The sequence below is a fragment of the Arabidopsis lyrata genome (assembly GCF_000004255.2).
Source record: "Arabidopsis lyrata subsp. lyrata unplaced genomic scaffold ARALYscaffold_4, whole genome shotgun sequence".
NCBI classification, from domain to species: Eukaryota; Viridiplantae; Streptophyta; class Magnoliopsida; order Brassicales; family Brassicaceae; genus Arabidopsis; species Arabidopsis lyrata.
The window spans coordinates 3,133,541-3,148,783 of record NW_003302552.1 but is presented as its reverse complement, the minus strand read 5'-3'; the positions used below and the strand labels follow the sequence as shown (position 1 = coordinate 3,148,783).

The following is a 15,243-nucleotide window of genomic DNA, read 5'->3' as shown; positions in this document are numbered from 1 at the left end:
ACATTAAAAAAAAAAACTAAAAATTTCATCAACAATTGAAAAAAAAATCCTAGAAACTACCTTTAAAATAAAAAACACCCAAGCTTACTTGTCAGGCAAGTCATCAATAGTTTTATCATTGATCACTAACGGAGAGAGGAACGAGATCGAAATAGAGTTTATCATTGGAGTGGAAAGACCAGAGGCGATTATTTCTATTTTTCTTTAGACGGCAATCTTCAACCACTTGATTCCACCCTGTAACCAAATTGTATTGAAGACTGCCTCTCATGTCCCACAACCTCAAATTCACCTGAAATTCTCTTAGATCAGAAGTCACGAGTATCGCGTCTACTCCTTCTTTGTTAACCTTATTGGCATCTTCTTCTATGGCCCTTTTTTCCTCGTGGTTCAAGAATTCCAATTCCACAATGTTGCTGAGAGGTATTGAGAGACGATTGTTGTTTGGATGGACATCGGTTGCGGTTAATTCTTTATCTATGATCTTCTTCGAATTGTCTTCGTGCTCTCTACCGTTCTTTCTTCTCATCAACCTGATAAGCCACCCTAGCGTCGGTTCTCTTGTCTTGGAAGAAGAAGCTTCCGAACTGCGTTTTGCCTTCTTAGATTTTGGTTGTTTCATGGGAGGAGACATAGGAGGGACATCACGTCTGTTTCTAGTGCGTTTGGATGGAGATTCTCTTAATGCGCGGTCGTGAATATGGGCTCTCCATGACGGTAGAAGAAGGAGTAGTAATCGTCGAGCTTTTGTTTCTTCGAAGTATTAAGTCTGTTATACTCCTCCGACGTTGGCTTTGAGCTACTCATAATCACTAATGTGCCTGCACACTCGACATCGTCTTTAGACACCTCTCTTTGAACATCATTGTTCTATATTTCTTTTTTTTCTTTTTTTTTTGTTCTAATAGAAAAACTGAAAAAGATAGATTATGTGTATATATACGGAGATAGAGAGATTACTCGTCGTCTTTCTTCTATTAGGATTTAGTGTATGGAGTTGTTTTCAAAGTTATCTTGTTCTTTTAATTTGTAACTAGAGTGTTTTCTTGATTGATTAGGATTTGGGAGCCATAATTTAGTTAGTTGTAATAGAGAAAACATATTTACTAATAATTTTGTATTTTAAAAAAGTTCTGAAATATATTTTGGAAATTATTATGTGAAAGTTACTCTTTTTTTGCTTTCTGTAATATATTGTTGCTCTTAGTCCTGCGAGTTCGGTTAACCAAAACCGAACCGAACTAGTTATCAGGAATACTATTGAAAGTGGCCGAATAGATAATCAGGTCGGTTTTCGGTTAATGAGTTTCTACCAAATTGAACGAATTTTTTTGGGTTTTCTTGGTTAAAATCGGAAAAACCGGTTAAATGGGGTAAAGTCTGTTTGGATTTATATGTATTTTGGTTTAATTTTGGTATATCATTGTTTATGAACCGACCTTAAACCAAATATGATTCAAAAACATGCTGAATTGAACCGATTGCTAAACCAATCTTCAAACCAAAACCAAAAAACCGGTTCGGTTCGGACCAATCGATCGGTTTGAACAAAAACCGCAGGCCTAGTTGCTACCTTCTGTTGTCTCCACAAGTATAGCCCCAAATCAAGCCCATCTGTTATTTACTCAGGCCCATTCTATCTTCTGAGAGATGGGGGGAAGCTTCTACGATTTGGCCGGGAAACGACAACGGAGCGAGACAGAAATTATCGGAGATTCCAATTCTTCCACACAACAATCATAAAGCGTCTCTGTGTTAGTTTCGACAAACATGCATTTATTTACCAATTTGTGCTCAAAAACAGAAAACAGAAAAAAAATTGTTACTTAAAAAGGAAAATTTCTAGGGTTTGTTTGTTTGTTTCTTTCTTCTCTTGAAGTGAGCTTCTTGAACAATGGCGACATTTTATCCGCAATTCTTCCACACACTTGTTCCTAGCTTCCTCACGCACTTCGTAACTATCTCTTCTTCTTCTCTTTTTGTTTTTTATTCAGAGATTTTCTTTTGTTTCATCTTTGTTTTTGTGTTGTTGTTGATGTAGATGATTCCTGAAGACTTCTTCTTAAAGTATATTGAAGGAACAAGTTTCGCGGAGCTGAAATCGGACGTTTCGGACAGAACCTGGAAAGTGAAGATGTCTGATCGGAGAATCACTGACGGCTGGGAAGATTTTGTGGTGGCTAATGATTTTCGTATCGGCGATGTTGTCGTTTTTAGATATGTTGGAGATTTGGTGTTCCATGTTTCTAATTTAGGACCTAATTACTCTGAGATTCAAGACAATGAGGGTAAGTAAGTAAGTCTTGTTCTGAATTCTGATTCTGTGTTTGGAGATCAATGTTTCAAAGAAGTGTTAATTTGCTAAATTAGGTAAACATTTGTTGAGAAAGCGTTTGCATCAAGTAGACTTTTCATCAAACAATGGAGATGTTTGTGATAATGAAGGTAAGTGTCACTTCTCTCGAATGCTGAGTCCAAGTAACAGTATCTGAGTTTTTACATATGTGATGTTTTTGATACAGAGGTTCCCAGAGAGAAGAAAGCGAAGACGAACAGTGGAGAAGCAGAAGCAGTTTCTTCTTCTTCATCAGCAGACAACTCTTGTTTTGTGGCCCTTATCACAGCTTTGAATCTAACGATAGATACACTGGTATTTACTTTACTCCTGCATTGACTTCAATATCATACTAATTGATTTTGCATATTGTAGTCTACTTTGGTTTGGAAGAAAAACTGTTGAAGCAAAATCAAAAGTTAACTTCAGTTTTGAAATTCTGAAATTGCCTGTGATATAGAAAGCGGTCCCTAAGTAAATTAATCTGAGTCTTGTGTTAATCTGGTGCCTGCAGTATCTTCCACTACATTTCACAAGCTCAAATGGTCTTACAAGAAAAAACAGCGAGATTGTTTTAACAGATGGAGGGGAAAGATCATGGGTATTGGATCTGAGGTTCGATGAATCGTCTCATACTTTTTATATAAGCCGAGGTTGGAGAAATTTCTGTGATGAAAACGGACAAAAAGCAGGAGATTTCTTTATGTTTAAACTAGTGGGAAACGGGGAAAAGCTTGTGCTCAGTTTCCGTCCTACAGAATCTATCAATGATGGAAGGCAAATATACTGTTCAGAAGCTAGCAGGAAAGAATCTGTTGCCACAAAACTTAACAGTGAGGAAGAGAACATTGCAAGGGAGGACAGTAAAGACGAATGCAGCTCGTTGGACTCATTGATGGATATAGAAAAAAAGAAGTATAGTGCAAAACGAAGAGGTTCACCATATTCATCATATTCGCCAAGTCATAAACAATTCGTAACATTTACACTTCCACCGGATTATGCTAGAATTGGAAGATTGGTAAGTTTATCAAAAACAAATCGTGATTCTGTGCTTATTAGTTTTGACGCATATTTAATCGGCTTCTGTTCAAATATCTACAGAGTCTTTCAGCGCCGTTCGTTAGGGAGAATGGCATCAACAAGCCTGGGGAGATATGTCTTTTGGATAAACATGGTAGAAAGTGGTTGACAAATCTTCTACTGGACAGTAAAGGGACAATGTCTTTGGGAAAGGGTTGGAAAGATTTTGTTAAAGCAAACAGCTTAGAGACAGGCTTCACCCTCAAGTTGAAATGGGAGGAAACAACTCCTGTACTTAGTTTGTGCTATGCAGAATCTAACAGTGACAGAGAGCAAGAAGAATTTTCAAAAGCTATCGAGAAACGGTCTCTTTTCATGGATACTAAAGTAGACTTTTCATCAAACAATGGTGATGTTGATCATGATGATGAGGATGACATAGGTAACTTTCAATTCTCTTGTATTCAATTGTATTATTATAAAAGTATCCACGGTTTTAACCTGTGGGATGTTTCTCTGATACAGAGCATCCAAGAGAGAAGAAAGCAAAGATGAACAGTTTAGAAGAAGAAGCAGGTTCTTCTTTATCAGACAAATCATGTTTTGTGGCTCTTGTCACTGCTTCGAATCTACGCACAGATACACTGGTACTTTATTCTTGCATTGACCAAAACCTCATACTAATATTACTAAATGAATGGTTGTTTATAGGGTTGAGCATTTTAGTGTAGTCTAGTTTGGTTTGGCAGAAAAATTGTTGAAGCAAAATCAAAAGTTACCTTCAATTTTGTTTTGGTTCAGTTTGATAAAATATCTTACGTAACTGTATGTATTTTAGCTTCAAGTTGGATTTGGTTCATTGTTGTTTACTTTCGTAGGAGAAACCTTGCCGGAATTCAGGTTCGATATTCTCTAATTGCCTACTACCCCTACTTTCATGCATATAGAATCATGTAACTAACGAAAGTGTATGTTCACGTTTGCTATATTATTGTTAAGTTGGTTAGTCATGAAACTAAACAAAGAGTCATGAGGAAATGCTGAAAGTGCCTTAACCTTTTTTTGTCCAAGCGATATACAAAGTGTCCCCTAAGTAAACTAATCTGAGTCTTGTGTTAATCTGGTGCTTGCAGTATCTTCCACCACATTTTACAAGCTCAAATGGTCTTACAAGAAAATGCCACAAGATTGTTTTAAGAGATGGAGGGGAAAGATCTTGGGAATTGGATCTAAAGTTCAACGAATCATCTGATACTTTTTATATAAGCCAAGGTTGGAGAAATTTCTGTGATGAAAACGGACAAAAAGCAGGAGGTTTCTTTATGTTTAAACTAGTGGGAAACGGGGAAACGCTGGTGCTCAGTTTCCGTCCTACAAAATCGATCAATGATGGAAGGCAAAGATACTGTTCAGAAGCTAGCAGGAGAGAATCTGTTGCCACAAAACTTAGCAGTGAGGAAGAGAACATAACATGGGAGGGCAGTAAAGACGAGTGCAGCACATTAGAGTCATTGATGGAGAAAGAAAAAAAGAAGTATAGTCTGAAACCAAGAGGTTCACCTCATTCATCATATTCGCCATGTCATAAGCGATTTGTAACATTTACACTTCCACCGGATTATGCTAGGATTGGAAGATTGGTAAGTTTATCAGAAACAACTCTTGATTCTATTAGTTTTGACGCATGTTTATTCGGCTTCTGTTCAAATATCTACAGAGTCTTCCGGCACCGTTCGTTAGGGAGAATGGCATTAACAAGCCTGGTGAGATATTTCTTTTGGATAAATATGGTAGAAGGTGGTTGACAAATCTTCTACTGGACAGTAAAGGAACAATGTTTTTGGGAAAGGGTTGGAAAGATTTTGTTAAAGCTAACAGCTTAGAGACGGTCTTCATGCTCAAGTTGATATGGGAAGAAACAACTCCTGTGCTTAGTTTGTGCTGTGTAGCATCGAACAGTGACACAGAGCAAGAAGATTTTTCAAAAGCTATCGAGAAACAATCTCATTTCATAGATACTAGCAACAGAGACAAGATTAACAACAATGAGAATAACAAAGATGAGAGCAGGTCATGGGAGAGAAAGAAAAATCATCCGAAATGGAGAGATTCAACTCCATCAACCCAAAAACAATATGTGACACTGACAATTACACCTTTCAGTGTCAAAAAGAATATATTGGTAAGTTTATCAAATGACTCTTGTTTCAGGGGTGCTTAGTTTATTGTATTTCAATTGGTTTTGACTAAGTTTTTTGCTTAACACTGAAATCTTCGACAGCGTCTTTCAAAAATATTCACGAGGGAGAATGACATCAACAAGCCTGGGAAGATTACTCTGTTGGGAAAAGACGGTATAAAGCAGCAGACGAATTTGTTATTTGACAAAACAAATGGATCCATGTCTTTGGGAAGCGGCTGGAAAGATTTTGTTAAAGACAATGGCTTAAAGACAGGTGACTCCTTCACGCTAAAGTTGATTTGGGAAGACCAAACTCCTGTGCTCAGCTTGTGTCCTGCAGAATGTAGCATTGACAGAGAAGCAGGAGGAACAAACCAGAAAAAGTCTCTTCCCATAGAACCTAGCATCTGTACAAAAGTCAGCAAAGACGTGAACATCAAAGAGAAAAACAACAAAGAGGAGAGCAGATCAGTGGATAGAGAAAGAAATCATCTGAGAGAGACAGATGTAACTCCATCAAGCCAAAAACACGTTGTGACATTAACAATTACACCTTCCTCTGTCAAAAGAGATAGACTTGTAAGTTTATCAAACAACTTACGGGTTTTATCACAACAAGAGGTTATTAATTTTATTCTCGTTTCATATTTTTTTTTCCAGATTCTTTCAGCACAATTTGCAAGGGAGAACAATATTAACAAGCCTGGAACGATATATCTGTTGGATAGAGATGGTACAAAGTCGCTGATAAACCTTCAACAAGATAAGAGAGGAACAATGAGTTTGGGAAAAGGTTGGAAAGAATTTGCTGAAGCAAATGACATTAAGTTAGGTGAATCCTTTATGATGAAGTTAGTATGGGAAGGCACAATTCCTATGCTCAGTTTGTTACGTACTGAGTTTAGCAGTTCAAAAGCTAACAAGAAAGAGTCAATTTCTTCAGAACCTAAAAGCAGAGATTCATCCCCAATAATCAAAAACCGATTCGTGACACCAGCACTCACACCTGAAGATGTTAAATCCTGTAAACTGGTAACTTCATCAAACTACTCTTGCTTTTAAGAGGTGAGATAGTTTTTGTCTTGAAATTATAACTGAATGAGAGATGTGTTGGTTTAAATCTTTTGCAGATTCCTCCTACTCAATTCATGAAGGAAAACAACAAAGAGGAGAGCATGTCAGTGGTTAGAAAGAGGAATCGTCTGAGAGGGAAAGATTTAACTCCATCGAGCCAAAAACAATTTGTAACATTTACAATTACACCTTCATGTGTCGGAAAAAATAGGCTGGTAAGTTTATAAAACAACTCTTGATTCAGAGGACTCTTTTCCTCTTACTATTTCTATCACATAACAAGAGTGTATCAATTTGTTTTCCAGATCCTTACAGCGCAATTTGCAAGGGAGAACAATATTAACAAGCCTGGAACTTTATATCTGTTGGATAGAGATGGTACAAAGTGGCTGACAACGGTTAAACGTGACAACAAGGGAACAATGAGTTTGGGAAATGGTTGGAAAGAGTTCGCTGAAACAAATGACTTAAAGCTAGGCGATTCCTTTAGGATGGAGTTGATATGGGAAGACACAACTCCAATACTCAGTTTGTTACGTACAAAGTTTAGCAGTTCAAAATCTAACAAGGAAGAGTCCATTTCCTCAGAACCTAAAAGTAGAGATTCATCCCAAACAATCGAAAACCGATTCGTGACATTAGCACTTACACCTGAAGATGTCAAAGCCTGTAAACTGGTAACTTCATCAAACTATGCTTGTTTCCGATTTGAGTTAGTTTTTGTCTTGAATTATATTAGTAATGAGAGATGTGTTTGTTGAAATCTTTTGCAGATTCTTCCAAGTCAATTCATGAAGGCTAATGGCATCAGTAACAAACTTGGGAAGATAACGCTTTTGGGTGAAAACAAAGTCGAATGGCCGGGATATCTGTTGTCGAGAGATGGAACTGTCGCTTTGGGAAATGGTTGGGAAGGCTTTTGTGAGGCTAATGGCGTGAAGTTAGGACATTCTTTTACTTTGGAGTTTGTTAATGAACAAGATACAACACCGGTACTTAAGTTCTCTTCTCCGGAGACTATATACAAACATGTTAATTAGGAATAGATGACATGTAAAAATTAGGCCTAGGCGTATAAGTATAGTTGGCTTATGTAAAAAAGAATAGAATTGTGAGAAACGTTTAGATTTGTCCATTAGTTCCTTAAATTCTTAGGCTATATATATCATCTGTTGTTGTTTCCATGAAATGTGTCCGAATTTGGTTTTTGGTTCCAATTTGACACCAATATTTTATCTTGAACCAAACCGAAATTATCCTATTAAAACTAAACCGAGCAGAACTTTACTTTCGGTCTAATTTAGTAAAAAAAAAAATTCCGAACCAAAACATAGAAATTCTGAAACTCCTGAACCGAACCAGACCGTTTAATTAATGACTTTCACCTAAAAATAGTCATCTTCTTGAGTATCAATGGTTTTAAAGGCTCTCCGAGTTCCAAGAACACCAATATACTCCAAGAAACTCTAAAGTAGACTCTGTGAGATTTAGGACTTCTCAAGATTTTGAGAATGGCGAATCAACATTTCTTCAAGCCTCTTCTTCCTGGCTTTCACAGCCACTTGGTACTCTCTCTCTCTCTCTCTCTCTCTCTCTCTCTCTCTCTCTCTCTCTCTTTCCCTTCTTCTTTCTCTGTCACTGTCCCTCTGAGAAGCTAATTGAGAAAAATTGGTCTGGTTTTGTGTTTGTTTGTTGCCTTGCTTCAGACAATTCCTGTAGTCTTCTTCTTGAAGCATATAGAAGGAAGAGATGACCAGAAGATGGCAGAGCTAAGATCAGATGCGTCGAAGATAACTTGGAAAGTGAAGATAGATGGACAGAGACTCACTGACGGTTGGAAAGAGTTTGCTTTAGCACATGATCTTCGAATCGGTGACATTGTCATTTTCAGACAAGAGAGTGACTTGTCTTTCCATGTGACACTATTAGGACCTAGTTGTTGTGAGATTCAATATGGTTCGTGTTTAGACGAAGAGACCAATCTCGGTGAGTTGTGTTCTGTCTCTCTCTCTCTCGCTAACTCTGTCTCTGTGATTGATATTCAAGAAATGTGTTCATATAAGTAGATTCACTTCATTTCAGAGAAGAAGAAGAATCCAAATGGAGAAGCAGAGACTTCTTCACTAGGTCGCTCTTGTTTTGTGGCTAAAGTCGCGCCTTCGAGTCTAAGTTATGACTCAATGGTATTCTACTCTTAAATTTGAACCCTAAAAGAAACTATCATTATAGGGTCTGAATTTCATGTTGTTATTGTAATGAATTTTTCAGCATCTTCCAAGGCCTTTTGTGAGAGAAAATGGTGTAGTCACTGGATCTGGAGAGATTGTTCTGATGAATGAAAAGGGCAGATCATGGAAGTTAAAATTGAGACAAAAGCCATCATGCGGAACGGTTTATGTTAAAGGAGGGTGGGTGAGTTTTTGTGATGCCAATGGACTTAGAGCTGGAGATATCTACACTTTCAAACTGATCCAAAGAGGAGGAACTCTTGTTCTACGTTTGTTACCCAATGAGTCAGAAGAAGAAGCTCATGATGCGTCTCTTTCCGCAGAACCGGAAAGCGATGCAGGAAGCAATCTTGGTGAGCTATGTTCTTTCTTTCTCTTACTTTGCCCATGAAACTTGACATTCAAGAAATGTGCTCATATGGATTTATTTTTTTCTTTTTCAGAGATGATTCAAAGGAAGGAGACAGTGAAGAAGAATGTAACAAGAGAGGCAGAGTCTTCTTCACTAGATCCCTCTTGTTTTGTGGCTAATGTCGCGCCTTCGTCTCTACGCTATGACACACTGGTATTTTACTCTTCATTTGAACCCCAAAAGAAGCTATCATTCTAGTGTCTGAAATAGATTAAACTTATGTTGTATTATTGTTCCAGTATCTTCCAAGGCGTTTTATGAGGGAAAATGGTCTAGACAAAAGATGTGGAAAGATGATTTTGATGAACGAAAAGGGCAAATCATGGACTTTAGATTTGAAACAAAAGAAATCATGCGGAACTTCTTTAATCAAACGAGGATGGAGTAGTTTCTGTCGTGCCAATGGACTTAGAGCTGGAAGTATCATAACTTTCAAACTGATAAAAAAAGGAGGAAATCTTGTTCTACGTTTGCTCACCAACGAGCCAAAAGAAGAAGATGAGTGCTCAGAAGCTAATGAAGTAGAGTCTCTTTCGACAGATCAAGAAAGCAATGAAGAGAGCCACGACGAGAAAATCTCAAGAAGAAAGGAAAAGAAGGGTAACTTGATGTGGAAAGCTTCATCTTCACCATCCGAAAACCGATTTGTGACATTAACTCTTACACCTTACAACATCCTACGTTCTGTACTGGTTAGTTTCATCACTCCAGGCCATTTTCTTTTTAACAGTTTATCAAATGTGAATCTTTTGTGTGAATCTTTGTTTCAGCGTCTTCCGATTCCTTTCACGAGGATGAATGGCATCAACGAAGACACTAAAATGACTCTGTTGGATAAACATGGTACGAAGTGGTTAACCACTCTGCGGTTGGTGGACTACAAAAGTAAAAGATTAAGAATGGCAGGAGGCTGGCAAGGATTCATCCAAGCTAACTGTGTGAAGGCAAACGAATCCATCATGTTAGAGCTGATTTGGGAAGAAGACACAAGTTGTATCCTGAAATTCTGCTCCAAGGTGAAGCTATGAACCAAATGAAACCGTATATGAGTTTAATATTGAAATGAATCAATGTTTGACTCTTTTCTTTGGTAAGATTTAACTAATGGTTGGCTTAACTCTTGAGGTCCATCCAATTATAGTATGTTTTTCTAAGTATGTTGTATGATCCGACTGAGATCATTGGCCTTATGGTGTGGAAGTTGTGAATGTTAGTTTGGCTTTAGAAAGGTTACATTACATTACTATTGTAGAATGTTTTTGTTTTTCCTCTTAGAGACATCTCCTTTCTCCTCTTGATCCCTCTTTGATCTTCATTACTCAAGTTGCCTTCTTTTAGCTTCCTTTAAATATGATCATCCTACAAAATTTGTCATGTGGATTAAGTTTGCTTTGCTTCGGTAAAAATAATTTTCCTTAGTATAAAATGTTGAGAACTTATACATTTTCACCTGATTAAATTTTTAAGAAAATTTATTATTTTAATCAATTGTCGACAAGACGACAACCTAAGCATATTTGGTCAAAATTTAACAAATTTACATATTTTTTATTCGATTATTTATATATTTTATTATAGAAAGCTTGGTTTTCAAAATTATTAACCCATATGATTTTGACACGCTTTAAAATCTATAGATCAGATTTTGACATGTGTAAAAAACAAATTATATAAATAAAAACAAAATTAGACACTAAATTACAAATTCAATAATAAAAGGATTACAATTAATATTCACTTACCAAAAAAGGATTATAACTAATATTTTTTTTAATGAATATAAAATAAAATAATAAATTAAAATACTAATCGACAAAAAAATTTACATTCACTATTCTTTGGAATATATATTAAAAAGAAAATTTAAATCATAAGTAAAAAAATTTGTTTCTATAGTGCCTACAAAAAAAAAATTGTTTCTATAGTAAAAAGAAAATTAAATTGTTAATATTTTTTTCTTAAAAGAAGTCAAAGTTTCTTTTTTTTATCAAAAATGTTTTGGTTAGTATAGTGAACTATGAACCTAATTCTACTGAAAAATAATATAACTAGAATATAAAATCTTATTATATTGTTTGATTTTTAAGAGTTAGTAATTTTAATATGATCGTGATATGTGTCAACTAATTAAAGTATATAATTAAAAGGATATCCTTGAATTAAAAAAAGAAAAAATCATTCTAATTTATTGTCAATTATAATTGTAGTATTTTTATTTCTCTTTTCATCGTTGAATTATTAAAGATTTATGTATCATTACATTAATAATTTTATTTTTAGATTTATTTTAATTTATACTTTTAGTTTTAAATTATATATGTTTTCTTATATAAGCTTTATTTTAAATTATGTCAAGTTAATTTTCGTTTAATTTCTCAACTTTATTTGTTGGTCATAGACTCATTGCAATCGAATAAAGTTTTTCTTTAAACTTTTCTTATAAATACCTTATCAATTATTGCTAGTTATTTATTTTAATTCAATATATTTTTTGAGTCAACCATTTTTGTGGTTAAAAAACTATTAAAAAGTGAAAGTAAATAAACATATAGTTGGCTTAAAAATTTCTTGAAAGTTACATTAATAACCAACTATTCCAATTTTGTTCTCTAATTTAGAAATTAATTTTGGAAATAGAGCATTCCCTAACCCATCTAATCAGAGAATCAAGGTGGAATGCGTGCTGGTATGAAATATCAGTCAACGGTTCACCGTCCGAGTTGAATTCAAGGAGACATATTCTGCATTCTGTGTTGAACTGAAACTGAAATTCTTGGAGAGAAATGGAAACCAATTTATCTTCTTCTTGGCTGAAGTAATCTGAATAAGCGTTGACGACAATGTTGTCGTCATCCTCATCATCATCACCATCAAAAATACAAAGATCCAAATCAAATCGGTTTTAGGTGAAATATATGAGAATTTTAATAAAAAATTTCCTAATTCATTAAAATTCACCAATAACATTTCAAACCTCATTAAATAATTATACATTCTCCTCTATCCTCCCTTACATCTCTCTTTTGTACTAAATTACTTTTTGTTCTACATAAAATATTTAGAAATAACACAATACTTCTAGAACATAATAATAACTATTATACGCATAATATCATAATGGTGTTCAAAAATAAAAAGCATAATATCGGAAAAATGAGTAGAAAAACCCTCGCCTTTCTTAAAAACATATAAAAAACCCTCAACTTTTTTGTGGGTTTTTAAACCCTCACATTTTCATAAATGGTAAAATAAACCCCAGTATTAATAAACTTAATTTAAATTCAAAAAAATCGTTATATTAAAACATAAATAAATATAAACAATTTGATTTAAGGTTTTTCTTCTAAGATTTTAGTTTACAATTTTTAAGTCATGATGTAAAAAAGTTAATTAGTGAAGTTTTATTCGGTTGTGTTACAAAAATTTATCAACGTGAAACCAAACAGATTTTGTTGCGAATTATACGTAAATTCTTATATCGAACCGGATATGAGTATATATTAATAAAGGTTTATTCGGTTCGATCACACAAATTTACTAACGTGAAACCAAACCAAATTTTATAATACTACGAAAAGTACATGAATTTTCACATCAAAATATTTTCATTGGACAAACTAAATAAGATTTACTAACAGTTAATATTTCAACATACTAGGTTATAACCCCCGCTACGCGGGGGTTTACTTTTATTGATTGTTTAAATATATTTTTGGGCTTAGTAATCAGTTAATTACAACAATGTTTCATTTTTAAAACTCTTTATAGCATAAATGTTGCTTTATTTATATTTTTAGTATCATTATGTTGGTTAAAAAAAAATTTTAATAAAAGAAAAGCTTATAGGATCAAAGTTGGTATAAAACATATTACAAATATGATGTGTCATATTTTACTCAAGTATATAAAAAAACTTCAAAATTTTCGTGATAAAAATTATCTAATATCCGGACATCAAACTTGAAACATGAAAAATTACCAATCTACATTTAAATAAAAATAAACAAATGAATAAACTTACACATGTTACATATATATATATATATATATATATATATATATATATATATATATATATTGTATACCTTTTTTCACATACCTCTTGATTGATTATTCTATTCAAAATTTTTATTTATTTATCCCAACTATATATTTTCTATTTTTCTTGCTTCAATTTATTGTCATACTTTCAATTTTATAAATAATATATTTTAAATAAAAAACCGAATCAAGCCAAACCAAATTAATCCAATCCGAATTAAAATGAACCAAAATGAGTTTGATTAGAGACTTGATGTTTTATTAAAATCGAAATAACCGAATCAAATTTAACTCGACATCAAACTAAAATGCCGACCCTTAATTGTGATTAAGAAGGGATATTGGCAAATTTGGTGAGACTAAAAATGATATTATTTTATATATTCTAATAACAAAATTTTACATTTATCTTTTTTGCATATATTTTTTAAGCTTATATTTTTCTCGTTTCCATAGATAGTTTTTTTTTTTTTTTTTTTTTTTTACTTTTTTAGAAGTATCTTAATTTTCTATTGATATTATTTTATATATTCTAATAACAAACTTTTACATTTTTTGTTTGCCCATATGTTTTTTGTTAAGTTTAAATATTTCTTGTTTCATATATATATATATATATATATATATATATATATATATATATATATCTATATATATATATTGTTTTTTACTTTTTATAAGTATCTTAATATAGAAAATTATTAGAATCTAAAATTGCTAATTACCGAGATGGCTAATCGTGATTAGTCTTTTAAAATTTTGTGGACAGTTTGAGAAGCTTATAACTTCGACTTTTATGTATTACCTTATGTAATTTTATAATTTTTAATTAGAAATTTTCAAATAAAAATATATTCACTGCATAATAATATTGAAATATATACTTTACATTTTTCTTATTTCTATATTTTGTTATTTCAAAAATGCATTTTTTTCTTTCTATATATTGTTTTTCTTTTCCTTTTTATTAATTTAAGTATAGAAAATATTAGAATTTAAAAATGTTAATTAACGTGTTGTGTAAAAATGTTAACCGATGAAGTGTCTAACTGCGATTGGTCGTTTAAAATCATAGATGGACGGCCTAAAGAGCTTATGGCCTCGACATTTATATAGTATAGAATAGAGAAATAAATCAAAAAGTATGTAGCACGAAAAAAAAATCAAAGCCGCATAATAGTAAATTCTTCTGAAACTGAATACTAATTGTGTTGTCAAGGTTCAATATTTATAGTTTAATGTCTAGGGTGAACCGTCATAGTTACCTTATGTAATTTTATATTTTTTAATTAGAAATTTTTCAAATAAAAATATATTCGCTGCATAATAATATTGAAATATATACTTTACATTTTTCTTATTTCTATATTTTGTTATTTAAAAAATTCACATTTTTCTTCTTTCTGTATATTGTTTTTATTTTCCTTTTTATTAATTTAAGTATAGAAAATATTAGAATTTAAAAATGTTAACTAACGTGCTGTGTAAAAATGTTAACCGATGAAGTGTCTAACCGCGATTGGTCGTTTAAAATCCTATGTGGACGCCTTTAGGAGCTTATGGCCTCGACTTTTATATAGTATAGACTAGGTTTTGAACCCACGCTACGCGTGGGTTTGTTCTATATATTTTGGTGAAATATAATAAATAATGATATCCACGCTACACATGGATTTGTTCTAATATTTTGGTGAAATATATCGATTAATGATAGTTGTCAAAATTTTATTTTTATATATTGATGTTGTTAATAATTTACATCCAATATATAAAAGAACTTACAGATTTTTAAGTTTTAAAATTTCTATTGAAACGAAATTTTTTATTTCAAGTATAAAATGTAGAAAATATTAACTAAAACATTAGTTGGTATTTACTTGACATTTGAAGACTCATCGCATAAAGTAAAATGGTTTCATTGTCTACTTTTGTGCCATGATATATGGTT

The 15,243-nt window shown here is 33.0% G+C and overlaps 3 protein-coding genes across 6 annotated transcripts; 2 read left to right on the top strand and 1 right to left on the bottom strand.

Moving 5' to 3' along the window:
- On the bottom strand, positions 1-1,776 carry LOC9316672 (B3 domain-containing protein At2g24670). Its single transcript, XM_021027858.1, is given in 4 exon segments — positions 1-704; positions 706-765; positions 767-870; positions 1,771-1,776. Coding segments are annotated over 4 exon segments (759 nt in total). The 3' UTR covers positions 1-115.
- Positions 1,227-7,853, top strand: LOC9316671 (B3 domain-containing protein REM13). 3 transcript variants are annotated; one of them, XM_021030094.1, is made up of 14 exons: positions 1,227-1,954; positions 2,042-2,288; positions 2,371-2,445; positions 2,523-2,650; positions 2,850-3,356; positions 3,440-3,800; positions 3,884-4,005; positions 4,492-4,998; positions 5,076-5,540; positions 5,640-6,119; positions 6,201-6,572; positions 6,671-6,829; positions 6,920-7,291; positions 7,388-7,853. In XM_021030094.1, the coding sequence occupies exons 1-14, from the start codon at positions 1,895-1,897 to the stop codon at positions 7,652-7,654; spliced, it is 4,122 nt and encodes a 1,373-aa protein (XP_020885753.1). In that variant the 5' UTR covers positions 1,227-1,894; the 3' UTR covers positions 7,655-7,853. The 3 variants fall into 3 exon arrangements, with proteins under 3 accessions (XP_020885753.1, XP_020885755.1, XP_020885756.1); XM_021030096.1 differs by lacking the exon at positions 1,227-1,954 and having other exon boundaries at positions 2,201-2,292; XM_021030097.1 differs by lacking the exons at positions 1,227-1,954; positions 2,042-2,288; positions 2,371-2,445; positions 2,523-2,650; positions 2,850-3,356 and adding an exon at positions 4,197-4,258 and having other exon boundaries at positions 3,709-3,800.
- A 160-nt stretch (positions 7,854-8,013) lies between these two features.
- On the top strand, positions 8,014-10,548 carry LOC110229556 (B3 domain-containing protein REM14). 2 transcript variants are annotated; one of them, XM_021030101.1, is made up of 7 exons: positions 8,023-8,179; positions 8,321-8,600; positions 8,697-8,797; positions 8,883-9,195; positions 9,286-9,407; positions 9,494-9,946; positions 10,025-10,548. In XM_021030101.1, the coding sequence occupies exons 1-7, from the start codon at positions 8,126-8,128 to the stop codon at positions 10,280-10,282; spliced, it is 1,581 nt and encodes a 526-aa protein (XP_020885760.1). In that variant the 5' UTR covers positions 8,023-8,125; the 3' UTR covers positions 10,283-10,548. The 2 variants fall into 2 exon arrangements, with proteins under 2 accessions (XP_020885759.1, XP_020885760.1); XM_021030100.1 differs by having other exon boundaries at positions 8,014-8,179; positions 9,494-10,548.
- Positions 10,549-15,243: the final 4,695 nt, after the last annotated feature.